The 12389-nt window shown below is 40.6% G+C and overlaps 2 protein-coding genes across 6 annotated transcripts in view; one reads left to right on the forward strand and one right to left on the reverse strand.

Moving 5' to 3' along the window:
• CCNY (cyclin Y) overlaps positions 1 to 12389 on the forward strand; it is an 876528-nt gene that overhangs the window by 328939 nt on the left and 535200 nt on the right. The gene's annotated exons all lie outside the window — the stretch shown is intronic.
• CUL2 (cullin 2) overlaps positions 1 to 12389 on the reverse strand; it is a 135397-nt gene that overhangs the window by 24484 nt on the left and 98524 nt on the right. For all 5 annotated transcript variants that reach the window (XM_050804779.1, XM_050804775.1, XM_050804777.1 and 2 more), the window contains 4 exons: positions 7234 to 7396; positions 3435 to 3559; positions 824 to 931; positions 105 to 164 (listed from right to left, as the gene is read on the reverse strand). In XM_050804779.1, coding sequence (XP_050660736.1) covers positions 105 to 164; positions 824 to 931; positions 3435 to 3559; positions 7234 to 7396 — 456 coding nt within the window. The remainder of the gene's footprint in view (positions 1 to 104; positions 165 to 823; positions 932 to 3434; positions 3560 to 7233; positions 7397 to 12389) is intronic.

The raw sequence follows: 12389 nt of genomic DNA on the forward strand, positions 1-12389 counted from the left end.
TTTCTGAAAAATGCTACAAAAACCAAATTAATTTGATTTTCTCAGTTTTCATGTTCTAATACTGACTTTTCATAAGATTACTTTTCAGCAAACACCAAACTTACCAGTTCAGGTGCTTTGCAAACAGACTTAGGTTCTCTGTAATTTACAACCGACGTAAGGGCCTACATAAAAAACAGGCCATAATTAACCACCAGCCATAGGGAAAAAGTACAGCTAGTTCAATACAAGCCATAATCCATACATCCAAAATTACCCCGCCACATACGACACAGCATTGCCAGTAGTTTGTTAATATTTTCGCACCTAACACAGTGGACTCCTCTGATTTTATTCTCTAATTACAAAATATCTATACATCTTGTTGCTATTGCAAGATACTCTGTAACTCATTACCAAAATTTGAACAGATAAAATAACACTACTTAAAAAAAAAACTTACAATCTTGTAAGTAACTTTCCTTTAAAGTATACAAAAGTTCACGTAAAACATATCTATTCTCTTTTCAAATATTATTCAATATAGCCTAAGTATTATGGCCAAAGAAAAAAATCAGTACTAAAAATTGTAAAATTATGCATGTCTATCCAGAAGATATCAGATTAAAAATTCCCCTTATATAGCATAATCATGGGAAATTCTACAAGCATTCAATTTACTATTCAGTTAATAATTTAAAAGTTATATTATTTCCATTTTGAATTTCATATTTAATCTCCATGTCTAGGTCAGAAATCTCATACTAGGAGTCTAATCCTGAAACTGCCTAAAGAATGACAGAGCTTTATGTACATATATAGTATATACGTATTTAAAACTTACCTTATCCAACGCACTCATGAAGTGCTGATCACCATTCAAAACAGTATTGATAAGCTGAACAAATTTACCATGCACTTCCAAAACTGACTCCACAAATAGTGTTGGCATCTAAAAACATGAAATATAAGTACAAAACCACATTTTAAAAGGTTCAAGTATAAACTACTAGGTTTATTAGACTTGAGTAAATTTTTCCTCAAGGAAATTATGTTTTACACATGCACACTTCTCAGAAAGTGGTTTTAAAAATTTAAAACTTTGGTGTTGAAAATAGCTTGTCGGCCGGGCGCGGTGGCTCAACCCTGTAATTCCAGCACTTTGGGAGGCCGAGACGGGTGGATCACGAGGTCAGGAGATCGAGACCATCCTGGCTAACACGGTGAAACCCCGTCTCTACTAAAAAAAATACAAAAAAACTAGCCGGGCGAAGTGGCGGGCGCCTGTAGTCCCAGTTACTCGGGAGGCTGAGGCAGGAGAATGGCGTAAACCCGGGAGGCGGAGCTTGCAGTGAGCTGAGATCCGGCCACTGCACTCCAACCTGGGCAATACAGGGAGACTCCGTCTCAAAAAAAAAAAAAAAAAAAAAAAGAAAGAAAATAGCTTGTCAGCCGGGCATGGTGGCTCACGCCTATAATCCCAGCACTTTGGGAGGCCGAGGCAGGGGGATTGCCTGAGGTCAGGAGTTCGAGACTAGTGTGGCCAACATGGTGAAACCCTGTCTCTACTAAAAATACAAAAAAATTAGCCAGGCGTGGTGGCATGCGCCTGTAATCCCAGCTACTCGGGAAGCTGAGGCAGGGGAATTACTTGAACCAGGGAGGTGGAGGTTGCAGTGAGCAGAGATCGCACCACTGCATTCCAGCTTGGGCGACAGAGCAAGACTCCGTCTCAGAAAAAACAAACAAACAAAAAAACAACAAAAAAGAAAGAAAATAGCTTGTCATTCAACACAACAAGCTAATGTCATAGACTGTCTAGTACCTGCCAGAAGAACCCACCAAAAGCATACTTTTCTACTGTGTTGGAATAACTTAAGGATAACAAGACCTGAACTACCAGGTCTATCACTTTCATAGAGGCTTATATAAGCAAAGACTGCCTGCAAAGTCACTGAAGGCTGAGAGAGAGGAGAGTTAAAAAGCCAGTAACCCTGAGAACAGAGACCCCTTGAACTCAGCAAGACAATCCCTCACATCTCAGAGAGAAGAAATACCTAATAGTGCAAAAGTGAGTTTTCCCTCTTAATGGAGATAACCATGAAGAAATTACTACCTAAGACTTTAAGTCAGCTGGATTTGAGTCTACTACAAATGTATTCACTTATGTTTCCATCTCCCAGCCTTGACACAAAATTCTATGCTTCTATGCCCCATGTCATTGGACATGGAATCTATAAACGTAATAACATAAACTAGTAAGTTTGACAAATAATACAGAGTAATAAATCTGCATAATACAAACTAATAGTTCTACAAAAATAGAAAACTGTGGTAAAAGGAATTTGAAGAAATTAAAAAATAGTAAACTTACACATGATTGTGGCAGAACATAAAAACTAAAAATTATTACTTGCCAAAGACCAATCTGTCGCTAAGGTAACAGCCTCTAAAAAGTGCTCCTGAACAGTGACGGCTACACACATACACACAGATACTATCTTTTTTTTTTTTTTTTTTTTTGAGAGACGGAGTCTTGTGCTGTCACCCAGGCTGGAGTGCAGTGGTGTGATCTTGGCTCACTGTAAGCTCCGCCTCCCGGGTTCACGCCATTCTCCCGCCTCAGCCGCCTGAGTAGCTGGGACTACAGGCGCCCGCCAACATGCCCGGCTAATTTTTTGTATTTTTAGTAGAGATGGGGTTTCACCGTGTTAGCCAGGATGGTCTCCATCTCCTGACCTCGTGATCCGCCCGCCTCGGCCTCCCAAAGTGCTGGGATTACAGGCGTGACAGATACTACCTTACAGATTAAGTCAAACAGCTCTACTTAAGAAGAGATAGTAACAGTTGAAGTTACGTCTCTCTTGCTCATCAACCGTCACCAGTAATAACAAGATTTGGTGATAGGAAAGACAAACTGTTACAGTCATGTGATTGGTAAAGTACTCAAGGAAGATGAGTATTAGGGACACGAGGGTTATTGTTTCCGGTATTTGGGGCAGCAAGCATATACTTACAGAAGATTATTTGAATCTAAATTTGCTTACTAGACAACCAAATTCACAGAATATGGAAAGGAGGAAAATTACAAGTTGTCTATATTACCGCTGATTAATACTACTACCATGACAACAAACAATGTTATCAACGCCAATTACAGAAAAACACAGTTACTTAGAAATGGCAAGCTTATTTTTCTGTGAAAAGTTAACAACTGTTCAATGGACACCTCCGTATGGCTAAGCAGCAGCCTATCTCATCAATAGCTTTCTAATAATTTGATAATTCCAAAATGAGTCCAACAAGCTCTAGGTTTAAAACATTTGAATAAAGACATTTCTTTTGTTGGCATGGTAAGACTTTTTCTTTCATCTTTCAAAATAGTAAAGTCAAAGGAAAGACTCCACGATGGATCTGATTAGGAGGAAAACACTGCAGTTCCCCACACAACTCACATTTTCCTGAGTAAGGTTGCTGGTTGCTCGAAGGCCCTCATCATGGATGTGGTTTTGTAGCTCCTGAATCATATGAGGTAAACCAGTGGACACAGCACGGAGTAAGACGTACATATTTGCCATGTCTGAGAGGAAAAAGACATCTGAGGATTAACTCCTAAATATTTTCATTTATTAGGTAATATATGGATCCAAGTGCAGGAATACAATCCAAGTGCAGAGTACCCAGAGAAAAGCCCCCCATGCCCACCTCCCAGCCACCCAAGCCCCTCTCCCCACAGGAAAGGGATGTGGTTATTTAACATCTTCCCAAAGATATTTTGTGCAAATTCAAGTGAATACATATATTCTTCCCTTTGCCCCTTTTAATACAGTGTACTGTATTTTGTATATTATTTGTAGCTTCAGAACACATTTTAACTTAGTAGTCTTTTCCTATCAGTACACAAAGCATTTCTATGTATTTTACAGCTGCACAGTACTCCATTATGTGGATATATTATAATTTCTTAACAACTAATGGAAATTTAGGTGGTTTCCAGTCTCTTGATATTGCAATGTTACAATCAATAATCTTATACATGAGCAAGAATATATGCAATATAAATTCCCAAAAAAGTGAGGTTACTGTGTCAAAGTTTAATCTTGTAGACAGATCCTTCTAACCACAGCTGCCAACAGCAGAGAGTTCCTTTGCCAACAATGTGTTACCAAACATTTTGATCTCTAACACTGGGAGGTAAATAATGATCTCTCAGTGTAGTAGGTTTTATTTTAAATGTTTTATTAAAGCATCATACATACAGAGAAAAGTATACAAACCATTAGTGTGTATCTTACTGAATTATTACAAGTGAACACACAACACACCTATGTAATCACACGCAGGATAAGAAATAGGCATTACCTACACCCAGGAGTCCCCTTCATGCCTCCTTCCAATCACACACTCTTGCTCCTCTGCAAAGGTAACCACTGCTGTGACTTCTAAATCACAGATGAGTTTGAACTATATATAAAAATGGGATCACACAATTCTTTCACAACTGGCTTCTTGTGTTCAACAAAATGTGTATAAGGATCATCTATGTTGTTGTACCTGGCTTTAATTTGTTCATTTCCACTCCTCTATAATATTCCATTGTATGAATATACTGTACTATTCTACAGTTACTGGACATTTGAGCCGTTCCAGTTTACGGAGCTATTACAAATACTAATAATATGAACATTCCTGTAAGTCTTTTTGTACATATGTCCAGGCACTGGCGGTCAGAAGGTACGGTGGGGTGGTTATACGTTTAGGAGTAGAACTGCTGGATCATAAAATATGTATAATATATCCCACTTGGCGGTCAATGCCAGTTTCCCAAAGTAGTTGCATCAATTTATACTCTCACTTCAGTGTTCGAAAAGCTCCTGCTGCTTCACATTTCTTTTTATGTTTATTGGCCATCTGGGTATCTTCTATTCTGCAGTGTCTGTTTTTTGGCCATTTTATATTTTGGATATAAATCTTTACTATTGCAGCTACATTACCCTATAAGTGTCTTCTGATGATCCAGTGATTTTCAAGGCTTTTTTTTTTTTTTTTTTTTTTTTTGAGACAGGGTCTCACTCTGTCACCCAGGCTGGAGTGCTCTGGCAGGATCTCGGCTCACTGCAACCACCACCTTCCAAGCATGAGTGATCCTCCCACCTCAGCCTCCCAAGTAGATGGGACCACAGGTGCACACCACCCCACCTGGCTAATGCTTGTATTTTTTTGCAGAGATGGGATATTGTCATGTTGCCCAGGCTGGTCTTGAACTCCTGAGCTCAAGCAATCTTCCTCCCTCTTAATGGCCTTTTAATAATCCAAAGTTTTTCATTTTAATGTAGTTCACTGGATCAATTGTTCCTTTGTGGTTAGGGCTTTTTGTGTCCTATTTAAAATATCTTTCCCTATCTCAAGGTTATGAAGATATTCTCCGGTATTATCTTCTAAAAGTGTTATTTTTTTTACCTTGTACATTTAGATAAAAACTCTAGTGAATGGATTTTGTACATGGTATCTGACGTAGTGATCAATTTCATTTTCTTCCGAAATGGATATCCAATTGACTGAGCAATGTGTGTTGAAAACACCATCTCTCACCTGCTGCTCTGCAGCGCCACCTTGGCCTTACATCAAGTGGCCACATATGCATGGGTTGTTTCTGGGGTCTCTTATTTTATTGTGATATCTGTCTGTCCTTGTACCAATGCCTCACTGTCTTAATTACTATAGGTTTTACAATTAGTCTTGCTGGCCATTAAAGTCTTTCCATCATACTCTTCAAGACAGTGACTTCCGGAATTAAAAAAAATTATTGTGTTTTGACTACATTGTCCTGGGTCTACGAAATCAATGTTGCTTTAAAAAACACGGGGCCGGGTGCGGTGGCTCACATCTATAATCTCAGCACTTTGGGAGGCGGAGGCGGGCGGATCACGAGCTCAGGAGTTTGAGACCAGCCTGGCCAACATAGTGAAGCCCCATCTTTACTAAAAATACAAAAATTAGCCAGGTGTGGGGGCAGATGCCTGTAGTCCCAGCTACTCGGGAGTCTGAGGCAGGGGACTCTCTTGAACCCGGGAGGTAGAGGTTACAGTGAGCCAAGATCGTGCCACTGCACTCCAGCCTGGGTGACAGGGCGGGACTCCATCTCAAGAAGAAAAAAACAAAAACAAAAACAAAAAACCTGATTAATGGCCAGGCGCGGTGACTCACACCTGTAATCCCAGCACTTTGGGAGGCTGGGGCAAGTGGATCATCTGAGGTCAGGAGCTCGAGACCAGGAGGCCAACATGGTGAAACGCTATCTCTACTTAAAAAACGCTATCTCTACTAAAAATACAAAAATTAGTCGGGTGTGGTGGCAGGCACCTGCAATCCTAGCTACTCGGGAGCCTGAGGCAGAATTGCTTGAACCTGGGAGGCGGGGGTTGCAGTGAGCCGAGACTGTGCCATTGCACTCCAGCCTAGGTGACAGAGCGAGACTCCATCTCAAAAAAATAAATTAATTAAATAAAACATACATATTATCTTTCCTCCTTATAAAATTAATGCATGTTTTTTGTTTTTTAAAAAAAAATCAGAGAGGCTGGGCGCGGTGGCTCAAGCCTGTAATTCCAGCACTTTGGGAGGCTAAGGCAGGCAGATCACGAGGTCAGGAGTTCGAGACCAGCCTGACCAACATGGTGAAACCCTGTCTCTAATAAAAATACAAAAAAATTAGCCAGGTGTGGTGATGCACGCCTGTAATCCCAGCTACTCAGGAGTCTGAGGCAGGAGAATCACTTGAATCCAGGGGGCAGAGGTTGCAGTGAGCCAAGATCGCATCACTGCACTCCAGCCTGGGTGACAGAGTGAGACTCTGTCTCAAAAATAAAATAAAATCAAATCAGATATTGCTGATTTTTCATGTTATATAAATGATTACTTTTGTTATATAATATTTGTATTTCCTTTTTATAGTCTTTGTCTTTGTTCCTACTGTTTATCAGGAATTCTAAATGTATTGAGGAAATTAGCTCTTGTAATATATAAAAATGTATAAACACAATTTCCCACTTTTTCTTCTGATTTTAGAACACTCTTTGAAAACACTTGCCCAAAATAGTCTTTCAAAATAAAGTATTAATAATCTGTCAAAGTTTATTTAAAATATTTTAAAGACTGTTACTAAAATATGCATTAAACCAACGGTGACTGGAAGATGATATAAAAGGTAGATGTATAATTTAATTTCTACTCACATGTTTGGTAGAAACTTACCATTTTTTTTCTCTTGTCGAATGATATTATGACATTCTGCATGTAAAAACTGTAAGTGGTCTGCTACCATTCGTTGCTGACATTCATGAATCACTTTAGTATATGAACTTGGATGTAGGTATTTTCGACATCGAATTTCTTCATCTTTTAGTCTACCTAGAACCTACAGAAATATATTCTTACAGTCATGAACACAAAGTTTTACTATGAGGAAAAATCTGTAATATCAGCAAGTAACTCGGCCAAATTTTAATGGCTAAATTAAACATGGCAAAGGTAATAAGGGTTACATAAGCAATTTAAACCCACATTCCATAAATCATTTCAAATTTTTATTTAAGCTACTAGCTGTCATCTACATTCCACCAGTCTTATAAGCAAGAACTAAAGTTAAAGAGTCTGCATTTTGTCTTCATTTACCTACACCATCATCCAATTACATGGACAACATAACATGTAACAGGAAAAGTGGGTACAGATGATTAAAAATCAGAACAGGTGATCTCTGTATGAATAACTATCAAATTAAAAAATAAATTATATTGAGATCAAGTAGATGAATCTAATTATTTTACATTGGTTTCTCTTCTTGTAAATGGAACTGTATGTGCATGATAGTTAACTACCATATTAAAGATTTCATTAAAACTTTTGAAAGTAGGAGCCAGACACGGTGGCTCACACCTGTAATCCCAGCACTTTGGGAGGCCAAGACAGGTGGATCACCTGAGGTCAGGAGTATAAGACCCGCATGGCCAATATGGCGAAACCCTGTCTCTACTAAAAATATAAAAATTAGCTGGGCATGCCTGTAATCCCAGCTCCTCAGGAGGCTGGGGCAGGAGAATCACTTCATCCCGGGAGGCGGGGGTTGCAGTGAGCCGAGATTGCGCCACTGCACTTCAGCCTGTGTGACAGAGAGAGATGCTGTCTCAAAAAAATAAAAATAAGGCCAAGTAAGGTGGCTCATGCCTGTAATCCTAGCACTTTGGGAGGCCGAGGCAGGCGGATCACATGAGGTCAGGAGTTTGAGACCAACCTGGTCAACATGGTGAAACCCTGTCTCTACAAAAATACAAAAAATCAGCCAGGCGTGGTGGCAGGTGCCTGTAGTACCCAGCTACTCGGGAGGCTGAGGCAGGAAAACCGCTTGAACCCGGGAGGAGGAGGTTGCAGTGAGCTGACATCGCGCCCCTGCACTCTAGCCTAGGCAATAAGAGCGAGGCTCTGTCTCAAAAAATAAATAAATAAAAATAAAATAAAAATAAAAAATAAAAATGTTGAAAGTAAATATACATTTAGTCATAGTCAAGTGTGTCAATCAAGACTTATTAAAGTTTATCCTACGTAAAGTGCTGAGCTACAAATAACACTGTTTAATATTAACAAAAACTAGCCAATAAGGAAAATAACCAAAGAATTTGACTAATTTCTGTCTCAAGACAAACCAACAATATATACACAGACAAATGCACAGGCTTGGAAACACTCTGTAACATGAAGCTGTGTAATTAGAGTTTCTGAAATTAAGTGTGTCCGGGAAACTACATACACCTGGCACTTTGGAGAGTGCTGCTGAGTTGGCCTGGGCACAAGGAGTGAAAATCATTCCTGGAAAGCATATCAGAAATTTTCAATAAAAATGAGGCTCTAGACAGCAGGGTCCCATAGTCCTGTCTTTCTTATTGTGCGACCCTTTGAAGCCAGGAGTTCAGGGCAAAGTCATAGACTCAGGTTGGGCAAGAAGGGGTCTAGAGCAGCGGTCCCTAATCTTTTAGCCACCAGGGACTGGTTTGGTGGAAGACATTTTTTCCACAGACGGAGTGGGGGTGGCATTGTTGGGGGCAGGTGGCTTCCAGATGAAGTATTCCACCTCAGATCCTCAGGCATTAGATTCTTCTAAAGAGCGCACAACCTAGACCCCTCGCATGCAGAGTTCACAATAGGGTTCACACTCCTGTGAGAATCTATGAGAATCTAATGCTGCTGCTGTGACAGGAGGCGGAGCTCAGGCGGTAGGTAATGCTCACACAGTGGCTGCTCACACAGGGGCTGCTCACTCCCTGCTGTGCGGCCAGGTTCCTAACAGGCCACAGGTCAGTACTGGTCCTCCCCGGTTCCTAACAGGCCACAGGTCAGTACTAGTCCTCAGCCTGGGGGTTGGACACCTCGTCTAGAGGACAAAAGTGTTCACCACATATCACATCAGCTAAGAAAGGCACTTGGGTTAACAATAAATCCTTTAAGGGCTATTTTTATAACAAATAAAAAGGATTAAGCCTATTAGTCATTCAGAGCATACTACAGTGACTTTAACCTGCTTGCTAAAATTAACTTAATGCAACAGGAATTACAGTGGGTCTGAGAGAGGTGAAAGAGGATGAAAGAAGGAAAAAATAAAACTGATAACTTAGGGGAGAGAGGTGCATATCAAGAGAAACGTAGACAAAGTTGGACTGCCCCAGTGCAGGGCTTCAAACAGCTGTAAAACCGCTGGGGGAAAGAAAGGCCAAAGCTAGAGGAAGGCAGCAAGGGAGGCAGGAAGGCTGTACTGACTCATCTCCCAATTAACTAAATGGAGAACAAAGTCCAGGATTTTGCCCTTGAAGCTAATATGGTCCAACATTATTTCCTGAAATGAGCTTTTCTTTTTCTTTCTTTTTTTGTCAGACAGGATCTCGCTCTGTCGCCCAGGCAGGAGGGCAGTGGTACAATCTTGGCTCACTGCAACTTACGCCTCTCGGGCTCAAGTGATCTTCCCACTTCAGTGTCCCAAGAGCTAGGACCAGATGACCACGCCACCATGCGTGGCTAGTTTTTTAACTTTTTGTAGAGATGGGGTTTTGCCACATTGCCCAGGCTTGTCTTGAACTCCTGGACTCACGTAATCTGCCCGCCTCAGCCTCCCAAAGTGCTGCGATTACAGGTCTGAGCCACCGTGCCCGGCCTGAAATAAGCTTTTCTAATAAACACTCTTTTCCAAACATAATTTATTCCAATGCCCCCTCTCCCTTTTAACACCTTGAGATGTAATTTACATATTATATAATCCACCCATTTAAAGTGTGAAATTCAGTGGTTTTGGTATATTACATTATCAGTGCTTTTAAACTGTGGTAAAAACATAGATAATAAAATTTACATTAGCCATTTTTACATGGGCAATTCAGTGGCATTAAATAACTTTCACTGTGTTGTGCAACTACCCCCATTGTCTGCTTCCAAATATTTTTCATTACCCCATCAGAAACTTTATAACCATTAAGTAACAAATCCCCACATCTTCCTCCCCTGATAACTTCTAATCTACTTTCTGTCCTTTTGAATTTGTCTGTTCTAGATATTTCCTATAAATTGAACCACAGAATATTTGCCCCTTTGTGTCTGGTTTTTTTCACTTAGCATAACATTTTCATGGTTCATTCATGTTGTATCAAGTATCATAATTTCAATCCTTTTTTAAGACTGTGTGGTATTGTGATACACATGTACATTGGTTTTCTTCTGTGGTTCCTGGTTGATAACTCCCTTAGCCCTAGTTACAGTCTTTAGTTATAATGTGGAGTGTGTTAGGTCTCAGGAAACAGAATTTCTCTCCTACTCTCCTTTCATCTGCCTCAAGGCAGGACTCTAATCTTGCCCTACCTTTCTGACTGTGGGTCATAAGACCCTCCCCAGAGAAAGCCCCACCCTATAAGCTGGGGAAAAGACTACTGACATCATGAAGCTTCCACAAAAATCAAAGAAGACTCGGTTCCACAGAGACAGAAGCTCCTGCACTTGGGGATGATTTCAGACCTTGCCCTATGTATCTCCTCAAGTGGTTGTTTAATTATATCCTTTAAAATATCCTTCTTAATAAACTAGTAAACACTGAGTGTTTCCCTAAGTTCTGTAAGCTGCTCTAGCAAATTAATGGAACCCAGAGTGTATTGTAGGACCTCAACTTGAAAGCCAGTCAGTAGTCTGGAGGCCCAGACTTGTGACTGGTGTCTGGGGGTGTGCAGGGCAGTCTTGGAGACTCAGCCCCCAATCTGTGCGATCGGCCACTATCTCAAGCAGATGGTGTTAGAGTTGAACTGGAGGACACCTGGCTGGTGTCTGCTGCTTGGTGTGTGGGAGAAAGAGCCACAACTTTGTTTACAGAAGCCTTCTGTGCTGATGATTGTTGCTGCGATGTCAGAGCAGAGGAAAAAACATGGTTTGAGAGTTTTTCACTACACGGGATGAATAATATTCCAAAGGACGTACGTGTCACATTTTGCTTATCCTTTCAACTTCTGACAGACATCTGGGCTACTGCCAGCACTTGCCAGTGGCATCTTTTTGAGAGCCAGATAGAGCAAAGTGTATGTATCACAGATAATCTGTGTGCGATTCTTAGGGCTGGATCTAGAGATTTCAACAAGATCTAAGGTGCAATAAGGGCTAAGAGCTTAGAACCACTGATCTAGTATAACCTGAACTTAATTGATGGCGGGAAAGTTCCAGATAATTTGCTCAGGGGACAGAGCTAATTAGTAACAAAAGCAGGAAGAGAGTCAAACAACTAAGACCTTTAGATCTGGGCTTTGTGGACGACAGAACAGTGTATCGGTAAGCACTGATGCTTTGTAACTTGTGGCCTACAGATGTAGGACGACAGCTCATCCACTTACACTACTTGACCTTTCCTGGCTACATAAACTAACACAAATCATCCAAAATAAAATGCTTGAAATACAACACTGCAGATAAAAAAACATGGCTAGAAATTCTAATATCTCTTATATATGGTGATTTAATTTGTATGATCACTTTTTTTTCTTCTACTACTGAGAAAACATAAATGGAATTTAACATATGATAACCAATATGTACTGATTTAGTGATCAATTAAAATTTCTTGGCTGGGTGCAATGGCTCACTTCTATAATCCCAGCACTTTGGGAGGCTGAGGCGGGAAGACTGCTTGAGTTGAGGAGTTCTGAGACCAGCCTGGGCAACATAGCGAGACCCCATCTCTATAACAAATTTTAAAAGTTGCTGGGCGTGGTGGTGTGTGCCTGTAGTCCCAGCTACTTGGTAGGCTGAGACAGGAGGACCACTTGAGTCTGGGAGCCATGAGATCAAGCCACTGTACTCTAGTCTGGGCATCAGAACAAGACCATGTCTCC

Source organism: Macaca thibetana, chromosome 9 (genome assembly GCF_024542745.1).
Source record: "Macaca thibetana thibetana isolate TM-01 chromosome 9, ASM2454274v1, whole genome shotgun sequence".
NCBI classification, from domain to species: Eukaryota; Metazoa; Chordata; class Mammalia; order Primates; family Cercopithecidae; genus Macaca; species Macaca thibetana.